Consider the following 22,184-nt stretch of genomic DNA (forward strand, 5'->3'; position numbering starts at 1 on the left):
GAGGAAGGAAAAATAGAGGAAATAAGAATATTGGAAGGAAGGAAGAATAGAGGAAGGAAAAATGGAGGAGGTAAGAAAGCATAGAGGAAGGAAGAAGAGCGGAAGGAAGACTAGAGGAAGGAAGGAACATTAGAGGAAGAAACATTTAAGGAAGAATAAATTGAGGAAGGAAGAATGAATGAAGGAAAAATAGAGAGGAAGGAGGAAGAATTGTGGAAGGAAGGAAGAATAGAGGAAGAAGGAAGACTAAAGGAAGGAAGACGAGAAGAAGGAAGGAGTAATAGAACAAGGAATGAAGACTAGAGGAAGGAAGAATATGGGAGGGAAGACTAAAGGATGGAAGACTAGACTAAGGGAGAATAGAAGAAAAAAGAACAGAGGAAGGAAGGAAGATTAGAAAAAGTAAGGAACAATAGATGGAGGAAGAATTAAGAAAAGATGAATGGAGGATGGAAGAATAGAGAAAAAATAGAGGAAGAATTGAGGAAGGAAGGAAAATAAAGGAAGATGGGAAAATGGGGAAGGATGAATAAAGGAATGAAGAATAGCGGAAGGAAAAATAGAGGAAGGAAGGAAGAATACAATAATGAAGAATGAAGGAAGAATAGAAGAAGGAAGAAATGAGCAATATAGGAAGGAAGAAAATAGAGAATGGAAGAATAGAGGAAGGAACAATAAATGAATAAAGAGAGTATAGAGGAAGGAGTAAAGAATAGATGAAGAAAGAAAGAATAGAGGAAAGAAGAAAGGAAGAAAAAAGGATGGAAGACTAGAAAAGGAAAAACAGAGGAAGGATTAAGGCAGAATAGATGAAGGAAGGAAGAATAGAGGAAGAAAGGAAGAATAGAGGAAGGAAGAAGGGATAGAGGAAGGAAGAATACAGGAAGAACAGAGGAAGGAGGAATAGAGGAAGAAAGGAAGAATAGAGGAAGGAAGAATAGAGGAGGGAAGGAAGAATAGAGGAAGGAAGAATAGAGGAAGAAAGGAAGGAAAAATAGAGGAAGGAAGAATAGAGAAATAAAGAATAGCGTAAATAAGGAAGAATAGAGGAAGGAAGAATTAAGGAAGAAATGAGCAATATAGAAAGGAATGAAAAATAGAGGATGGAAAAATAGAGTAAGGAATAATAAAGGAATGAAGAGAGTATAGAGGAAGGAATAAATAATAGATGAAGTAAGGAAGAATAGAGGAAAGAAGAAAGGAAGAAAAGAGAAAGGAACACTAGCGGAGGGAAAAATCGAGGAAGGATTAAGGCAGAATAGATGAAGGAAGGAAGAATAGAGGAAGAAAGGAAGAATAGAGGAAGGAAAAATGGAGGAGGGAAGGAAGACTAGAGGAAGGAATAAAAGAAGAAAGGAAGCAAGAATAGAGGAAGGAAGAAAGGAAGAATAGCGTAAATAAGGAAGAATAAAGAGAGGAAGAATAGAGGAAGGAAGAATTAAGGAAAGAAGGAAAAATAGAGGAAGGGCAAAAGGAAGAGTAGAGGAAGGAAAAGAAAGGAAAAATAGAGGAAGGAAGGAAGGAAAAATAGAGCGAGCGACAAAGGAAAAATAGAGGAAATAAGAATATGGAAAGGAAGGAAGAATAGTAGAAGGAAAAATGGAGGAGGGAAGAAAGAATAGAGGAAGGAAGAATAGCGGGAGGAAGACTAGAGGAAGGAAGGAACAATAAAGGAATGAACAATTAAGGAAGAATTAATAGAGGAAGGAAGGAAGAATAGAGGAAGGAAGAATAGAGAAAAAATAGAGAAAGAATTGTGGAAGGAAGAATAGAGGAAGGAAGAATAGAGGAAGGAAGAATAGCAGAAGGAAGAAAAAATAGAGAAAGAATTGTGGAAGGATTAATAGAGGAAGGAAGAATTAAGAAAGGATGAATAGAGGAAGGAAGAATTAAGGAAGGATGAATAGAGGAGGCAAGACTAAAGGAAGGAAGACTAGAGGAAGAGAAACTAGAAGAAGGAAGAATTGAGGAAGGAAGAATAGCAGAAGGAACACTAGGGGAAGTAGGAACAATAGAGGAAGGTAGAATTAAGGAAGGATGAATAGAGGAAGGAAGATTAGAGAAAAGTAGAGGAAGAATTGAGGAAGGAAAATAAAGGAAGGAAGGGACAATAGAAGAAGGAAGAATAGCGGAAAGAAAATAGAGGAAGGAAGAATAGAAGAAGGAAGAATAGAGGATGGAAGACAAGAGGAAGGAAGAATAGAGGAAGGATGGAAGAAATAAAGAAGAATAGAGGAAGAAAGAAAGAATAGAGGAAGAATAGAGGAACAAAGGAAGACTAGAGGAACGAAGGAAGACTAGAGGAAGAAAGGTCGGTTAAAATAGAGGAAGGAAGAATAGAGGAAGGAAAGAAGGAAGAATAGAGGAAGGAAGGAAGAATGGATGAGGGAAGTGTAGAGAAAGGAAGGCAGAATAAAGGAAAGAAGAAAGAATAGAGGAAGGCAAGAAGAATAGAGGAAGAAAAAAGAAAACAGGAAGGAAGAATAGAGGAAGGAAGGAAGGAAGGAAGGACTGCGTTGTGACCTCAAATCACGCCAGAATTTAATTAAAAGCAGCAGGGCCTTGTGGACATACTATTAGATTGGTTGTTCTATATTTTTAGAAATGTTATATTTTAATATGTAATATTCTACTTTTCTATGCTAAATGCTGCATCACAATTTTTTTTACATTATTTGTTTATTTTTATACAAATAAGCAATTTGTCATAGAGGCAGTACTGGTCATGTATTTTACCATTGCTGAAGACTATAATAATAATAATAATAATTTTATTTATATAGCGCCAACATATTCCGCAGCGCTTTACAAATTATAGAGGGGACTTGTACAGACAATAGACATTACAGCATAACAGAAATACAGTTCAAAACAGATACCAGGAGGAGTGAGGGCCCTGCTCGCAAGCTTACAAACTATGGGGAAAAGGGGAGACACGAGAGGTGGATGGTAACAATTGCTTTAGTTATTCGGACCAGCTATAGTGTAAGGCTCAGGTGTTCATGTAAAGCTGCATGAACCAGTTAACTGCCTAAGTATGTAGCAGTACAGACACAGAGGGCTAATACTGCATAAAGTGTATGAGAACATGATGCGAGGAACCTTTTTTTTTTTTTTTTTTTTATTATAAATAGGCCACACAGGGATCGTTAGGTTAATGCATTGAGGCGGTAGGCCAGTCTGAACAAATGAGTTTTTAGGGTACGCTTAAAACTGTGGGGATTGGGGATTAATCGTATTAACCTAGGTAGTGCATTCCAAAGAATCGGCGCAGCACGTGTAAAGTCTTGGAGACGGGAGTGGGAGGTTCTGATTATTAAGGATGCTAACCTGAGGTCATTAGCGGAGCGGAGGGCACGGGTAGGGTGGTAGACTGATACCAGGGAGGAGATGTAGGGTGGTGCTGAGCCATGGAGTGCTTTGTGGATGAGGGTAGTAGTTTTGTACTGGATTCTGGAGTGGATGGGTAGCCAGTGTAATGACTACTGTTTCTATGCAGGTGGCACTAGTCTGAGGCACTTCCTACAAGGTCAGGAAGCCTATAATAAAACATCAGCCAAGTGTTGGTGAAAGGAGCAGGCGTGCACAAGTGGTGATGTATCACACAAGTTTCTGCCTGCCAGCTCTGTTCAGAAACAGAAAGCCCCAACAGAAGGGAAGAGAGGAATGTCTTTTTTTTTTTTTTGCTTCAACAACATTTTTTTAAACCAGATTGTAAAAGACCTATGGCAAATGATCTGTAGATATATTAAATACAAATACAAAAAATAAATCATTGTGACATTGTTCATAACATTGTAAAGTTATTGCTTAAAATTGAAAAGTGTGAATTATTTAGAAAAAAATCAGATATATAAAGAAGAGTTAAAAGAAGCATTGAAGTAAATGTATACCTAGACTGTGCTGATATGGCACAAGATATAGTGGAGGCTGCAGCGGACAGGTTCTTAGCTCCCTGGCTGCGATTGATTTGTGAAGGAGAACTGGTGGCAGTTGTAGATGGTCTGAAAATGATATGGCAAAGCATGAGACACAGAGCAACACATGGAGCAAAAACAATCAAGGCACGGTGACAAAAAAGTACAGGTTATTGGAGGTCATTTTACTTATTCTCCAAAGGATGTTGGGATTGGAAATGCAACAAACCAAAGTAGATCACCATAGGGTTTCTAGCAAACACCCTCAGTAAGCAGAACAGCATCTTAAGACACGTGTGAGTAGTAACGCACATTATACTCAAACACACAACAAAACTGTTATCGTAAGTTACATGATGAGCCACCACACTGCCTGACTTTATATGTGCGCGGAATTAAGGTAGTTTCATTAACATTTGTTTCATCAGATTGATATTCTTTATGGGTTTAGAAACTCTCTTTTTGGTAGAAGAGCCCCGTTAAAAAAAAAAAACAGAGTGTCTACTGCTGGAACCTCAAGTGATCATCTATATATTGTAATGGAACGTGGCAACAAGTGTTTTATTCCCATCTGTTGCCACTACAGGAAAATTAAAACATTACATGGGGACTAATTAAGTAACTGTAATCCAGGTAATTTATGAGCTTGTTGGGTACTCAAGGAAGAGTCACTATTTATTGCAGCTGCATTCTCTGGCTGATTGATAATATTAGAGGGAACCTTTTATCTTGACCATACAGTCCAATCTATAGGCACCATGTTATAGAGCAGCAAGTTCTGAGCAGATTGATTATTGTTTGTGTATAGTCAGAATTATCTGTGTTTTAATTATTTCATCCTCTACTGTTTCTGGGATTTGTGGTCTAGAGAGCTGTCCTATCAATGACTGACAGTTATATATCTATTCACACTCATAAAAAGAAAGCTGTCAGACACTGAAAGGAATATCCAGAAAACTATATATTAATCTACTCCGCTCCTTCTGCTCTATAACATGCTGCCTGCAGATTGAAATGCAGTGTCAGTGGGACAGAGACCCTTTAATAAATAAGGGATACCTGAAGGATTCATCTAATTTCACCCAATGCAGCACGTGATTAGGATATGTCATCACTTTATGAAAGGTGATGATGATCCATCCCCTCATTCCCAGGTTAGGAAAGGGTCTTAGAGGTTGGACCTTACCAATCATTAAAGTGAACCTGTCATCAAGATAGACGCTACCTCGCATGCGCAGCTGCAGGCAACATTTTACTGGGGTTACATTTTTTCTTAACCCCTTTCTGACATCGGGCATAATAGTACGTCGATGTCGGACAACCTCCTTTTGATCTGGGTTCTGGCAGTGAGCTCACATCATTTCAGGCACATGTTAGCTGTTTTGCCGCGGGAGGACTAGCGAACCATTCCTGGCTGTTAACCCATTAAATGCTGCTGTCAAACTCTGACAGTGGCATTTGGCAAGTGCAAGGCAAGCACGCCGAAATCCCACCCATCGGTGTCCATGTCACATGACCACGGGTCACCGATAGGTTGGCATGACAACCAGAGGTCTCCAGCAGACCTCTATGGTTGCCACTGTCGGATTGCTATGAGTGCTGCCTAGTGGTGTCAGCAGTTCTGCTACATACAGGCAATCTGATCATCGCCTATATATAGCAGAGCTGATCGGGTTATGGCAGCTTCTAGTCTCCCATGGAGACTATTGAAGCATGCCAAAAGTAAACAAAAAAAAATGTTTTTAAAAATATAAAAAAGTATAAAAGTTCAAATCACCCCCCTTTTGCCCCATTCAAAGTAAACCAATAAAGTAAAATCAAAGATGCAAATATTTGGTGGTATTGCCGCATTCAGAATCGGCCAATCTATCAATATAAAAAAATTTAACCTGATCGCTAAACAGCGTAACAAGAAAAAAAGTCAAAATGCCAGAATTACGTTTTTTTGGGTCACCACAACATTGCATTAAAATAAAATAACGGGCAATCAAAAGATCTGTCTGCACCAAAATGGAGTCTGTAAAAATGTATCGGAAAATGGCACAATTTTTTTTTTCAACATAGTAACATAGTAACATAGTTAGTAAGGCCGAAAAAAGACATTTGTCCATCCAGTTCAGCCTATATTCCATCATAATAAATCCCCAGATCTACGTCCTTCTACAGAACCTAATTGTATGATACAATATTGTTCTGCTCCAGAAAGACATCCAGGCCTCTCTTGAACCCCTCGACTGAGTTCGCCATCACCACCTCCTCAGGCAAGCAATTCCAGATTCTCACTGCCCTAACAGTAAAGAATCCTCTTCTATGTTGGTGGAAAAACCTTCTCTCCTCCAGACGCAAAGAATGCCCCCTTGTGCCCGTCACCTTCCTTGGTATAAACAGATCCTCAGCGAGATATTTGTATTGTCCCCTTATATACTTATACATGGTTATTAGATCGCCCCTCAGTCGTCTTTTTTCTAGACTAAATAATCCTAATTTCGCTAATCTATCTGGGTATTGTAGTTCTCCCATCCCCTTTATTAATTTTGTTGCCCTCCTTTGTATTCTCTCTAGTTCCATTATATCCTTCCTGAGCACCGGTGCCCAAAACTGGACACAGTACTCCATGTGCGGTCTAACTAGGGATTTGTACAGAGGCAGTATAATGCTCTCATCATGTGTATCCAGACCTCTTTTAATGCACCCCATGATCCTGTTTGCCTTGGCAGCTGCTGCCTGGCACTGGCTGCTCCAGGTAAGTTTATCATTAACTAGGATCCCCAAGTCCTTCTCCCTGTCAGATTTACCCAGTGGTTTCCCATTCAGTGTGTAATGGTGACATTGATTCCTTCTTCCCATGTGTATAACCTTACATTTATCATTGTTAAACCTCATCTGCCACCTTTCAGCCCAAGTTTCCAACTTATCCAGATCCATCTGTAGCAGAATACTATCTTCTCTTGTATTAACTGCTTTACATAGTTTTGTATCATCTGCAAATATCGATATTTTACTGTGTAAACCTTCTACCAGATCATTAATGAATATGTTGAAGAGAACAGGTCCCAATACTGACCCCTGCGGTACCCCACTGGTCACAGCGACCCAGTTAGAGACTATACCATTTATAACCACCCTCTGCTTTCTATCACTAAGCCAGTTACTAACCCATTTACACACAATTTCCCCCAGACCAAGCATTCTCATTTTGTGTACCAACCTCTTGTGCGGCACGGTATCAAACGCTTTGGAAAAATCGAGATATACCACGTCCAATGACTCACCGTGGTCCAGCCTATAGCTTACCTCTTCATAAAAACTGATTAGATTGGTTTGACAGGAGCGATTTCTCATAAACCCATGCTGATATGGAGTTAAACAGTTATTCTCATTGAGATAATCCAGAATAACATCCCTCAGAAACCCTTCAAATATTTTACCAACAATAGAGGTTAGACTTACTGGCCTATAATTTCCAGGTTCACTTTTAGAGCCCTTTTTGAATATTGGCACCACATTTGCTATGCGCCAATCCTGCGGAACAGACCCTGTCGCTATAGAGTCCCTAAAAATAAGAAATAATGGTTTATCTATTACATTACTTAGTTCTCTTAGTACTCGTGGGTGTATGCCATCCGGACCCGGAGATTTATCTATTTTAATCTTATTTAGCCGGTTTCGCACCTCTTCTTGGGTTAGATTGGTGACCCTTAATATAGGGTTTTCATTGTTTCTTGGGATTTCACCTAGCATTTCATTTTCCACCGTGAATACCGTGGAGAAGAAGGTGTTTAATATGTTAGCTTTTTCCTCGTCATCTACAACCATTCTTTCCTCACTATTTTTTAAGGGGCCTACATTTTCAGTTTTTATTCTTTTACTATTGATATAGTTGAAGAACAGTTTGGGATTAGTTTTACTCTCCTTAGCAATGTGCTTCTCTGTTTCCTTTTTGGCAGCTTTAATTAGTTTTTTAGATAAAGTATTTTTCTCCCTATAGTTTTTTAGAGCTTCAATGGTGCCATCCTGCTTTAGTAGTGCAAATGCTTTCTTTTTACTGTTAATTGCCTGTCTTACTTCTTTGTTTAGCCACATTGGGTTTTTCCTATTTCTAGTCCTTTTATTCCCACAAGGTATAAACCGCTTACACTGCCTATTTAGGATGTTCTTAAACATTTCCCATTTATTATCTGTATTATTAGTTCTGAGGATATTGTCCCAGTCTACCAGATTAAGGGCATCTCTAAGCTGGTCAAACTTTGCCTTCCTAAAGTTCAGTGTTTTTGTGACTCCCTGACAAGTCCCCCTAGTGAAAGACAGGTGAAACTGTACAATATTGTGGTCGCTATTTCCTAGATGCCCGACCACCTGCAGATTTGTTATTCTGTCAGGTCTATTAGATAGTATTAGGTCTAAAAGTGCTGCTCCTCTGGTTGGATTCTGCACCAATTGTGAAAGATAATTTTTCTTGGTTATTAGCAGAAACCTGTTGCCTTTATGGGTTTCACAGGTTTCTGTTTCCCAGTTAATATCCGGGTAGTTAAAGTCCCCCATAACCAGGACCTCATTATGGGTTGCAGCTTCATCTATTTGCTTTAGAAGTAGACTTTCCATGGTTTCTGTTATATTTGGGGGTTTGTAACAGACCCCAATGAGAATTTTGTTACCATTTTTCCCTCCATGAATTTCGACCCATATGGACTCGACATCCTCATTTCCTTCGCTAATATCCTCCCTTAAAGTGGACTTTAGACAAGACTTTACATAGAGACAAACCCCTCCTCCTCTCCGATTTTTACGATCCTTTCTAAACAGACTGTAACCCTGTAAGTTAACTGCCCAGTCATAGCTTTCATCTAACCATGTCTCGGTTATTCCCACTATGTCAAAGTTACCTGTAGTTATTTCTGCTTCTAGTTCTTCCATCTTGTTTGTCAGGCTTCTGGCGTTTGCAAGCATGCAGTTTAGAGGATTTTGTTTTGTTCCAATCTCCTCGCTGTGGATTGTTTTAGAAATGATCTTACCTCCCTTCTGAGTATGTTTTCCTGGATCTTCTTTGTTCAAGTCTAATGTTTTTCTTCCCGTCTCCTCTTCTTCTAGTTTAACGCCCTCCTGATGAGTGTAGCGAGTCTTCTGGCGAATGTGTGTTTCCCAGGTTTGTTGAGGTGTAGTCCGTCTCTGGCGAGGAGTCCATCGTACAAGTAATTCACACCGTGGTCCAGGAATCCGAATCCTTGTTGTCTGCACCATTGTCTTAGCCAGTTGTTTGCATCAAGGATCCTGTTCCATCTCCTGGTGCCATGCCCGTCTACTGGAAGGATAGAAGAAAAAACTACCTGTGCATCCAGTTCCTTTACTTTCTTCCCCAACTCTTCAAAGTCTTTGCAGATTGTCGGTAGGTCCGTCCTTGCCGTGTCATTGGTGCCAACATGTATCAGAAGAAATGGGTGGACGTCCTTGGAGTTGAAGAGCTTTGGTATCCTATCGGTCACATCCTTGATCATCGCGCCTGGAAGGCAGCATACTTCTCTTTCAGTTATGTCCGGTCTGCAGATGGCTGCTTCTGTGCCTCTCAGTAGTGAGTCTCCCACCACCACCACTCTTCGTTGCTTCTTGGCTGTACTTTTTGCTGTCACTTGTTGCTGTGTGCCCTTTTCTTTTTTGCTTGCTGGTATTGCTTCATCCTTAGGTGTGCAATCTTCATCCTCTACAAAGATTTGATATCGGTTCTTCAGTTGTGTGGTTGGTGATTTCTCCATGGTCTTCTTGCTTCTTTTGGTCACATGCTTCCACTCATCTGCTTTTGGAAACTTTGGAATTTTTTTTCACCACTTAGATAAAAAAGAACCTAAACATGTTTAGTCTCTATTAACTCGTAATGATCTGGAGAATCATAATGGCTGGTCAGTTTTAGCATTTAGTGAACCAAGCAAAAAAGCCAAACAAAAACAATTGCGGAGTTGTACTTTTTTTTGCAATTTCACTGTACTTGGTATTTTTATTCCATTTTCCAGTACGCGATATAGTAAAACAAATGTTATCATTCAAAAGTACAACTCAAGCCCTCACATGGCTGTTTTGACCAAAAAATAAAAAACTTATGGCTCTGTGAAGAAGGGGAGCAAACAATGAAAACACAAAAAGGAAAATCCCTCTGGGGTTTAAGGGATTAAAGACCCCAATTTTAATTGAGAAAGTGCAGTATTTAGTATAGGAGGCAGGTCACTGAAGATTCAGTGACTTGTCATTTAAGCACTGAAGGATGACTATGAGGCCAGAGCACCAAAACGACCCCACACAGGTCCACCCTGGAGGACCTCATTAATTCAACGCAGGTATCATTTTTATCAGTGCAACAGCGCCAACCTGACAATGCAATGTAGTTTACTTAGCTAAATCCCGATGACAGGTTCGCTTTAAATGATGACACATCCTCGAGATTTACCAGCATCTAATCTGTTTAGAAATATTCCTCTACATAAATCTTGGTATAGCTATAACATTTAAAGCTCTTAAATACCTTTTTAAAGTAGTTTCACATAATATATGCTGAAACTAATAGCACCTATTTCAGAGAACCAGTGCAGCAAGTTATAAGCAAAACTGGCCATGTGTCATCGAATGGAGCCACTCCCAATTTACCCCTCCCCCAACTTTTTTCAATTCCTTGAGATGCCTAGGAATAATGAGGTCATAAAGTGAATATCTTTTTATAACTTATAAAGGATTTATAGTAAGATGCATTAATTTCCCTTCCTAATCTTTGTGTTAGGGCATAAATAGGGGACACATGTAGCTCAAGATATATTTCCTGTTTCAGAAAGATATTTCACAGCATAATTCAAAAATCATCTGTGAAATGATCTGACCTTATTTTCTCATTTCCTACAAAGAAAAAGTATTTGATTGCCTATGTGTCACGTGATGTTTTATAAACGGTCCTATAAAGAGTGAAACCTTAACGCGTGGATGGCAAAATAATGTTCAGTAAATAATCATTTGACCTTTAATCTCCATATTGGCCTAGATCCAAAGTTGAAGGCCCCAAATAGGCACTGATTGTCAAATTAATAATTTGTTTTATGTACAAAAACAGCTCACGAAGTTGGGAAATAGGAAAAAAATAAAGATTATAAATGTGAAATCTGTTACCTGGAAGGTGAAAAAGCGGCAGGCGGGGCATAAGACTGAGCAGCAGCTGGAAGCGGTGAGCCTGGGTACTGTAGGGTATATTGCTCTGCAGAAGCGGTTTGATATGCAGAAGCAGCTGGCACGTTTGCATAGTCTAGGCTGGATGGTGCTGGTGCATGCTCAACTGGGCTACTGAGCAAAGTGAAACATTGTTACAAAACCTTTAATTTCATTGTATTACTTTAGCTTTACTATAATCTCAGACATGGAAAATGCTAAACTTTTTTTGGCATTTAAAAGTTTGGGCACCGCTGGTCAAAATTACTGTTATTGTGAACAGCTAAGCAAGTAGAAGATGAAATGATCTCTAAAAGGCCTAAAGTTAAAGATCACATATTTGCTTTGTAATTGATAAGACTGAAGTCACTCTATGTGAATGTAAAATATGAATCTCCTCCCAGTGCATGCACTATGTGCTGCAGGGATTTGCAGGTTCCTGAGCCGGGAATGGTGTTGATGTATGCGTTATGCACACTCCTGACCAGAACCGGACTAGTGGGCTTGGCTGAGGGCACTAGACTGCCACGCCCAGTGGACGGCCATGTCACTGGACATGGGCGCGGCCTCGCTCTATACAAGTGTATGGAGCGTGGCCTCGCCCACTGAACAAGCTATGGCTGGGAGTATGCATAGTGCATACGCACCCACTTGTCAGGGCTCAGAAACCAGCGAATCCATGCAGCGCACAGTGCGTGCTCTCTGGGGATTCATACAGACTGACCACAAACTTATCAATTTAGACCGGACAATTCTTTTAAAGCTTGTTACCAGTTTTCTGGTTTTAAAAAGTCCCACATTTTTGTGCAACTCACAGTGGGCATCAGTACATTCCTGAAAACTGGACAGAATTTATCAGGCAGAGGTCTAGTACACTGGCCTAATGTTTTTTAATTAGGATCATCTTACTGCTGCAAACTATTTGTTACAACCAGTGTATAAAGGGTCAGCCCTGATAAATTCCCCCTATTTTTCTCTGTATTAGAGAAAAAAAAAACAACAACTATAAGGACAGGTTAAACATTTGGTTATTAATCATTTTGCATTATAATTTTCCTGATACAGAGCTTTAAATCCACTGTCAGGCATAGCCATATAGAAAAATATATTATCCAATTGTGTCAATTCACATAAAATTTACTTTTTAAATTCTTCCCAAAATGTGACATACATGTGCCTTCCACATTGGGTGTGGATGTTTGGCTTGATCTCAAGAAATGTACCCATTTCACACAACTCCTGTGCGTTGTACACCCAGCACCTTCCTCTAGAGCTGGCACTGATCGCTGCTGTTTAGCCATTTAGATGTACCTACCAATCTTTAACAATGGAATTTAAATGGTCAGTAACTGTGTGAAAGCCCATTACTGCCACCTACACAGTTCAATTGCGGGGTACCATTGTGATATCATGGCAGGCGAGGGCCTACTGAAGGCCCCTGTCACTGCCAGCTTATTAATTTCACTATAATGCAGCTTCAAATCCCCTGGGAGGAATAGAGAAACATTTTTTAAAAAATTCTATGAATTAAAACTTTAAAAATATACCTAAAAAATAAAAAAGGCATAAAAAATTAAGCCAACGCATTTTTCCTATCCAAAAATAAATACATTTAAATGAATTAAAAAATTTGTATTTTCCCATTTATCACCACATACAATTAGTTAACCCATACAGCAAATGTGTTGAGGATCAAAAACAATTGAAATGCAGCAATTGACATTTTTGGATCTCGTCACCAACTGGAAAACAATGCAATAAAAAGTGATTAATAAATCTTATGTACCCAAAAATGGTTCCAGCAAAAACTACAGTTCACCTGGCAAAACACAGCTTCAATGATGAAAAAAAAGTTAAGAGTCTTTGAAAATGTCCACAATTTATCAAAAGCAGCAAAATATATAAACAAAAAATAACCCAAAACAAAATATCATATTGTATTGACTCGTGTGGACCTCCAGACAAGTTATTTTTGCCATATACTGAATACTGTAAAAGCAAAACCTTCCAAATAACAGTAAAATGAATCGTGTTATTCAAAACTACAACTCGTTTTGCAGAAAAGAGCCCTCTTATGGCTTTGTCGAGTGAAAGTTAAAAATGTTTTGGCTGTTGGTAAAAAAAAAAGACAGGAATAACAAACGTGCAAAAATTGTGCAATTTCAGTTCTGGCTGAGTGCAGTCCCATTTAGTTGATGTATCCATTGCTCGGGACCAGCAAACTGGGCAACTGCATGGCTCTCATCTCCAAAGTAGCCCACTGCTAGACTGTACAGGACTGGGTGCAGGAGTATGGCAGCTGGTAGCATCTTTCACTAAAAAGGTACAAACCGCTAGAGTATTCCTCTGTTCTTTGGCACATTTTAGTTATTCTGCAATACTATACATCTTATAAGTATGGACAGAGAGGGTGGTGGAAGATCTGCAGCCACCTTGAGTCTCTGAATCCAGCTATGCATTAAAGCGAACCTGTCATCAGGATTTTGCTAAGTAACCTACAGGCATTGTCAGGTTGTCGCTGCTACACTGATTAAAATGATACTTGGGTTGAAGAAATCTGTCGTGTAGTTCTTGTTTAATCTTTGTTTGCAGTTTTTAGTTAATGAGATGCAATTATCATGCTCCGGGGCGGGCCTGTGGGTGGGTCTTTTTTTGGTGCTCTGGCCTTATCAAAATCATTCTGGGCCTAAATGACAGATCTCTGAACCTTCTGTGACCAGCGTCTTATTATAAATACTGCGCCTGCGCATTTAATATTCTGGTGTTCAAAAAAAAATGTCGCTTCAACAAAATGGTGGCGGTGAATGCGCATGCGTAGTAGCATCTATCAGCAAGCAATGCTCTCAATCTGCACATGCACCACCCACTATTTTCCGGGGATTAGTAAGGGAGCATTGCTATGTTCAGCAGCGATGATTTCCTCTTCTTTTTTGGACTCCCGCACTGGTCCTCGAACACAGTAGGTGGCACATGCGCTGATTGAGAGAGTCGCTTGCCAATATATGCTAATGCCCATGCGCTGCCGCCACCGCCAACACTATCTTGTTGAAGCAAAACAGTTTTTTTGAAGACCAGAGTATTAAATACGCAGGCGCAGTATTTAAAATAGGAGACAGATTACTGAAGGTTCAGTGGCCTGTAATTTATGCCCAGAATGTTGATAGTGAGGTCAGAGCACACAAAAAGCCCCCCCTCACAGGCTGCCATGGAGCATGAGCATCTCATTAACTCAAAACTGCAAACACTGATTATACAAGAACCACAAGATGGATTTCTTCAAGAAAGGTATCATTTTAATCAGTGTAACAGCGGCAACATGACAATGTCTGTAGTGTAATAGGTAAAATTCTGATGACAGGTTCTCTTTAAGCTTTTCTTTTACTGCATGATGCATCTGGCTACACTACATAAAATATAAAGGTATTCTTATATAAGATGTTTATATTTAATGTGCTATTATGTAAATCAGCACTGGTGGTCAATGTATGCTTAAAAAATCTACACAATGTGCAGATTAAAATTTTTGAACTATCTGTAGCTGAAGCCCACAGTGTTTTAAAACCCTGGCAGTGCACCTCTGTGTTGGGACTGTATTTCTGCATTTCACCATTTTTAATTCTTCCCAGGCCTGTAATTTTCTAAAGCCCCCCCATACACAGTTATACTAAGTGGATGATTTTGTCAAAATGAATAGTTTGTCTGTTTTTTAGATGATGAATGATAAAGCACCTATAGACTTTGGAAAAACAAATGTTCGTAGTCATCCAAAAAACTGATCAGTATTTTTTATATTTTCTTACGACTATCATCAATGGCATAATGTGTATGTGCTGATCAACACCCAATAATTTAACTTTTTTTTTGCTATGCATCGAAAATGTATGGCTTCATCTCAAAGACACATTGTACAGAATCATTTGAAATGTGCATACTGAGGTTGTGCAAAAAAATAATCATATGAATGAGAAAAATGGTTCAGTGTTCGATTTTCATCTGATGTGTATGGTGGCCCTACATTTGGCCTGCAGTAAGAGCAAATGTAAGAAGAGAAAACAAATCTTCTCATCACTGAAGTGTGAGCAAATTAATGACAGTTGTATTGTATTGCTGGAAGTCTAGAAAAGATAAAAAGAAACAACTCTATACACTATATTGGCAGATAAGGCTCTTTATGCATGTCCCATGGTTAGTGGAAAAGGAGGCTTCATCACTTCCTGGAGACTGAAAAAGTCTATGAAATTTCTGTCAAGTGACGCTCATTCACTTCGGCTTCTATAAAACAGTCACATCCTACTGTACGGAGGAGAGGACACAGGAAGTACAAAAAGCATTTGTGTGTCTACAAAATAACCCCCCCAGTAAAAGGTTTAAAATTAAAAAATAAGCTGCAACATAAAAAAAGATCAAACTCATTATTTATAATGTATATACTTGTATAAAGGTTCTCTGATAAGGATATGCCATGGAACACTGTTAAGATGGTCAAGAAGTGGCTTAAATTTTGCACAACAGTGTCATTATCTAGAACTGGATGTCCCTCAAAAATTGATGAAAAACAAGTCGAAAATTGGTCCTGGAGGCTGTCAAGAGGCCTACAGTAACAGTAAGGGAGATAGAGGAATATCTGCCAAATACTGGTTGTTTACTGCATGTGATAACAAGCATTCTTCTCATGTCTGCCCTGTAGGGTAGGGTGGCAATAAGAAAAACTTTTCTTAAAAAAGGAAAACATCCAAGCCCTATGTGTTGTCAAAACCTATTTAAGGTCTACCAAAAGAAGTGGGAAAATGTGATATGGCCTAATGACCTAGGTTGAACTTTTTGGCCATAATTCCAAAAGGTATGTTTGGTCCAAAGCCAAAACTGTGCATCACCAAAAGTGAAGAATAAAACTGCTTTATCCATTTTAGCAAACGCGGAACGGTATAAACGCCTCCCCCAAAAGAAATTCATGAATAGCTGGTTTTTGGTCATTCTGCATTACAAAAATCGGAATAAAAAGTGATCAAAAAATGTACTGTGCCCGAAAATGTTACCAATAAAAACGTCAACTCGTCCCGTAAAAAACAAGACCTCACGTGACTCTGTGGACCCAAATATGGAAAAATTATAACTCTCAAAATATGGTAACGCAAAAAAATATGTTTTGCAATAAAAAGTGTCTTTCAGTGTGTGACGGCTGCCAATCATAAAAATCCGCAAAAATCAAACCCCCTTCATCACCCCCTTAGTTAGGGAAAAATTAAAAAAATTAAAAAAGTATTTATTTCCATTTTCCCATTAGGGTTAGGACTAGGGTTAGGGTTAGGGTCAGGGTTGGGGCTAATGTTAAGGCTTCAGTTAGGGTTGGGGCTAAAGTTAGGGTTGGGTTGGGGCTAAAGTTAGTGTTAGGGTTTGAATTACATGTACGGTTGGGAATAGGGTTGGAATCAGGGTTAGGGGTGTGTCAGGGTTAGGGGTGTGGTTAGGGTTACTGTTGGGATTAGGGTTAGGGGTTTGTTTGGATTAGGGTTTCAGTTTTAATTGGGGGGTTTCCACTGGTTAGGCACATCAGGGGCTCTCCAAACGCAACATGGCGTCCAATCTCAATTCCAGCCAATTCTGCGTTGAAAAAGTAAAACAGTGCTCCTTCCCTTCTGAGCTCTCCCGTGTGCCCAAACAGGGGTTTACCCCAACATATGGGGTATCAGCGTACTCAGGACACATTAGACAACAACTTTTGGGGTCCAATTTCTCCTGTTACCCTTGGGAAAATGCAAAACTGGGGGCTAACAAATAATTTTTATGGAAAAAAAGGATTTTTTATTTTCACAGGTCTGCGTTACAAACTATAGTGAAACACTTGGGGGTTCAAAGTTCTCACAACACATCTAGATAAGTTCCTTGGGGGGGTCTAGTTTCCAATATAGGGTCACTTGTGGGGGGTTTCTACTGTTTAGGTACATTAGGGGCTCTGCAAACGCAATAGGACGCCGGCAGACCAATCCATCTAAGTCTGTATTCCAAATGACGATTCTTCCCTTCCGAGCTCTGCCGTGCGCTCAAACGGTGGTCCCCCCCACCTATGGGGTTTCAACGTACTCAGGACAAATTGGACAACAACTTTTTGGGTCCAATTTTAACTGTTACCCTTGGAAAAATACAAAACTGGGGGCTAAAAAATAACTTTTTGGGGAAAAAATAATTTTTATTTTCATGGCTTTGCGTTATAAACTGTAGTGAAACACTTAGTCGTTCAAAGCTCTCACAACACATCTAGATGAGTTTCTTAGGGGGTCTACTTTCCAAAATGGTGTCACTTGTGGGGGGTTTCAATGTTTAGGCACATCAGTGGCTCTCTAAACGCAACATGACGTCCCATCTTAATTCCGATCAATCAAATGGCGCTCCTTCCCTTCCGAGCTTTGCCATGCGCCCAAACAGTGGTTTACCCCCACATATGGGGTATTGGCGTACTCAGGACATATTGTACAACTTTTGGGGTCCATTTTCTCCTGTTACCCTTGGTAAAATAAAACAAATTCGAGCTGAAGTAAATGTTTTGTGAAAAAAAGTTAAATGTTCATTTTTATTTAAACGTTCCAAAAATTCCTGTGAAACACCTGAAGGGTTAATAAACTTCTTGAAAGTGTTTTTGAGCACCTTGAGTGGTGCAGTTTTTAGAATGGTGTCACACTTGGTTATTTTCTATCATATAGACCCCTTAAAATGACTTCAAATGAAATGTGGTCCCTAAAAAAAATGGTGCTGTAAAAATGAGAAATTGCTGGTCAACTTTTAACCCTTATAACTCCCTAAAAAAAAAATTTGGGTTCCAAAATTGTGCTGATGTAAAGTAGACATGTGGAAAATGTTACTTATTAAGTATTTTGCGTGACATATCTCTGTGATTTAATTGCATAAAAATTCAAAGTTGGAAAACTGCAAAATTTTCAATATTTTCACCAAATTTCCATTTTTTTCACAAATAAATGCAGGTAATATCAAATAAATTTTACCACTGTCATAAAGTACAATATGTCACAAGAAAACAATGTCAGAATCACTGGGATCTATTGAAGCGTTCCAGAGTTATAACCTCATAAAGGGACAGTGGTCAGAATTGTAAAAATTTGGCTGGTCATTAATGTGCAAACCACCCTTGGGGGTAAAGGGGTTAAAGGCACTGTAATAAAATTAAATATTTAACGTCCACTCAATAATCTGATTTTGGATGTCTGTTGCTGGAACTTTTTTGTTTGATTACCACAGCCGCTTTTTCCGAGCACCATCCTGGTGTCCACACCCAAAGACAGAAAAATTCATCTAAGGCTGCCATCACACTAGCAGTATGTGGTCAGTATTTTCCATCAGTATTTGTAGCCAAAACCAGGAGTGGATGATAAATGCAGAAGTGGTGCATATGTTTCTATTATACTTTTCCTCTAATTGTTCCACTCCTGGTTTTGGCTTACAAATACTGATGTAAAATACTGATCAAATACTGCTAGTGTGACAGCAGCCATTTAATGGTGAGCTGAATAACTTTTTTTTCCTATATTGATATGGCTAAAAAGAGGTCATGGCTTTCAACAGGGAAGGATGATAAGACTTAAAAAAGGGCTATTTCAAGAACACCAAAACAGACTATGTCCTTAACCCATAAAGGACCTGCCAATTTTCCATCTTTTTTGCTTTTAGGTCTCGTCCCCTTTTTCCAAAATCAAAAACTTTTTATTTTTCTGTCAACACAGATGTATTAGGGCTTTTTTGGTGTAACAAGTTATAGGTTTTGAATGACACTCTTTCTTTTACCATATAATAGCTGTATAAATCTGGCAGCGGAATAGGGGATTTGAACCTACGATTGTTTCATTTCTCTTTCTATATATTACAATACTATTGTATTCTGATTTCTAGAGAAAATAGGCCCTGTGCTGAAATGACATCCCATTAGCATCCCATCTTTGTGTTGTGCGGAGCTGTATGCAATCGCGCCATTTAAATGCTGTTGTCAGTGGTTCACAGTGGCACTAAAATGGTTAAACAGCAGCATGCTATGTCTATGCAATATATCTGCAGTTCTGTATAAGAAAAGCATACTTGGTATATTACCTGAAACAAAGATAACATATCATGCACGGTTCATCAGTAAGACTGTACTTTTCAGGGACATATATTAGTGAGCAATAACCAATCAATTTTTACATTCTGCATTGCCATACAATGGTTTATGATAAAATGGCTAATTTCAGTAAGCAGTATTATAGCAATTGTCCTGTAATAAGACTTTACTGCCAAGCCATTCCAAGTATCCCTGCAATACACATACCCGAATGCCAGCATAACTGTTCTGTAACCAATTAAGGATCCATAGGTGACAGCCATTCTAGACACATTACATGTGATGGATTACTCATACAGGCAGTATATATACACTATATAGGTAGGACGCTATGTGATGGATCACTCATACAGGCAGTATATATACACTATATAGGTAGGGCGCTATGTGATGGATCACTCATACAGGCAGTATATATACTCTATAGGTAGGACGCTATGTGATGGATTACTTATACAGGCAGTATATATACTCTACATAGGTAGGACGCTATGTGATGGATTACTTATACAGGCAGTATATATACACTATATAGGTAGGGCGCTATGTGATGGATTACTCATACAGGCAGTGTATGTATACACTATATAGGTAGGATGTTATGTGATGGATTACTCATGCAGACAGTATATATACACTATATAGGTAGGGTGCTATGTGATGGATTACTCATACAGGCTGTATATATATACTCTATATAGGCAGGGCGCTATGTGATGGATTACTCATACAGGCAGTATGTAGGGCGCTATGTATTGGATTACTCATTATGGTAGGCAGTATATATACTCTACATACAGTACAGATCAAAAGTTTGGATGCACCTCATTTAAAGATTTTTCTGTATTTTCATGACTATGAAAACTATACATTCACACTGAAGGCATCAAAACTATGAATTAACACATGTGGAATTATATACTTAACAAAAAAGTGTGAAACAACTGAAATTATGTCTTATATTCTAGGTTCTTCAAAGTAGCCACATTTTGCTTTGATGACTGCTTTGCACACTCTTGGCATTCTCTGGATGTCAATGTTAGTGTGAATGTACAATTTTCATAGTCATGAAAATACAGAAAAATCTTTAAATGAGAAGGTGTGTCCAAACTTTTGGTCTGTATTGTATGTAGAGTATATATACTGCCTACCGTAATGAGTAATCCAATACATAGCGCCCTACCTACAGGACAGTCCAAAAGTTTGGACACATCTTCTCATTTAAAGATTTTTCTGTATTTTCATGACTATGAAAATTGTACGTTCACACTGAAAGCATCAAACTATGAATTAACACATGTGGAATTATACACTTAACAAAAAAGTGTGAAACAACTGAAAATGTGTCAAAGTAGCCACCTTTTGCTTTGATGACTGCTTTGCACACTCTTGGCATTCTCTTGATCAGCTTAAAAAGGTAGTCACCGGGAATGGTTTTCACTTCACAGGTGTGCCCTGTCAGGTTTAATAAGTGGGATTTCTTGCCTTATAAATGGGTTTGGAACCATCAATTGTGTTGTGCAGAAATCTAGTGAAAACACAGCTGATAGTCCTACTGAATAGACTGTTAGAATTTGTATTATGGCAAGAAAAAAGTAGATAAGTAAAGAAAAACGAGTGGCCATCATTACTTTAAGAAATTAGGGTCAGTCAGTGCGAAAAATTGGGAAAACTTTGAAAGTGTCCCCATGTGCAGTGGCAAAAACCATCCAGTGCTACAAAGAAACTGGCTCACATGAGGACCACCCCAGGAAAGGAAGACCAAGAGTCACCTCTGCTTCTGAGGATAAGTTTATCCGAGTCACCAGTCTCAGAAATCGCAGGTTAACAGCAGCTCAGATTAGAGACCAGGTCAATGCCACACAGAGTTCTAGCAGCAGACACATCTCTACAACAACTGTTAAGAGGAGACTTTGTGCAGCAGGCCTTCATGGTAAAATAGCTGCCAGGAAACCACTGCTAAGGACAGGCAACAAGCAGAAGAGACTTGTTTTGGCTAAAGAACACAAGGAATGTACATTAAACCAGTGGAAATCTGTGCTTTGGTCTGATGAGTCCAAAGTTGAGATTTTTTGTTCCAACCTCCGTGTCTTTGTGCGATGCAGAATAGGTGAACGGATGGACTCTACATGCCTGATTGTTGGAAGACCATTCCCGGTGACTACCTCTTGAAGCTCATCAAGAGAATGCCAAGAGTGTGCAAAGCAGTCATCAAAGCAAAAGGTGGCTACTTTGAAGAACCTAGAATATAAGACATAATTTCAGTTGTTTCACACTTTTTTGTTAAGTATATAATTCCACATGTGTTATTTCATAGTTTTGATGCCTTCAGTGTGAATGTACAATTTTCATAGTCATGAAAATACAGAAATTTTTTTTAAATAAGGTGTGTCCAAACTTTTGGTCTGTACTGTATATAGAGTATATATACTGCCTGAGTAATCCATCACATAGCGTCCTACCTATATAGAGTAGGTAGGACGCTATGTGATGGATTACTCACACAGGTAGTATTTATACTCTATATAGATATGGCGCTATGTGATGGATTACTCATATAGGCAGTATATATATATACTCTATATAGGTAGGACGCTATGTGATGGATTACTCACACAGGTAGTATTTATACTCTATATAGGTATGGCGCTATGTGACGGAGATGTAGATGTGAATCCAGCATGGACTGGTAAGTGATCACTAGACTATAGATTCTTTTCATGGCCCATTCTGTATAAGCTACTAACAAAATAATGACTGAAATATCATATTCTTGTCTATAGAGCAGGGACATGAACAGTAGACAAAATAGAGAGCAGAGCTATGTGCTGGCTATGACGATACATAACGCATATTGCTCTGCACAGAGTGGAAAAAATAATTCTTTATGTAGGTGGAAAAGCAGTAGACATACATAGCGCAGAGGGAACATAAAGATAAGTTGCATGTATGGGTAGGACAGAAGTGAATAGACAGAATGCAGGCCT

At 38.9% G+C, this 22,184-nt stretch overlaps 1 protein-coding gene across 1 annotated transcript in view; it reads right to left on the bottom strand.

Moving 5' to 3' along the window:
• The window catches only part of LDB3 (LIM domain binding 3), a 332,032-nt gene that overhangs the window by 96,107 nt on the left and 213,741 nt on the right, over positions 1 to 22,184 (bottom strand). The window contains exon 9 of the mRNA XM_069753186.1: positions 21,110 to 21,123. Coding sequence (XP_069609287.1) covers positions 21,110 to 21,123 — 14 coding nt within the window. The remainder of the gene's footprint in view (positions 1 to 21,109; positions 21,124 to 22,184) is intronic.

This window comes from Ranitomeya imitator, chromosome 2, assembly GCF_032444005.1.
Source record: "Ranitomeya imitator isolate aRanImi1 chromosome 2, aRanImi1.pri, whole genome shotgun sequence".
NCBI lineage: Eukaryota > Metazoa > Chordata > Amphibia > Anura > Dendrobatidae > Ranitomeya > Ranitomeya imitator.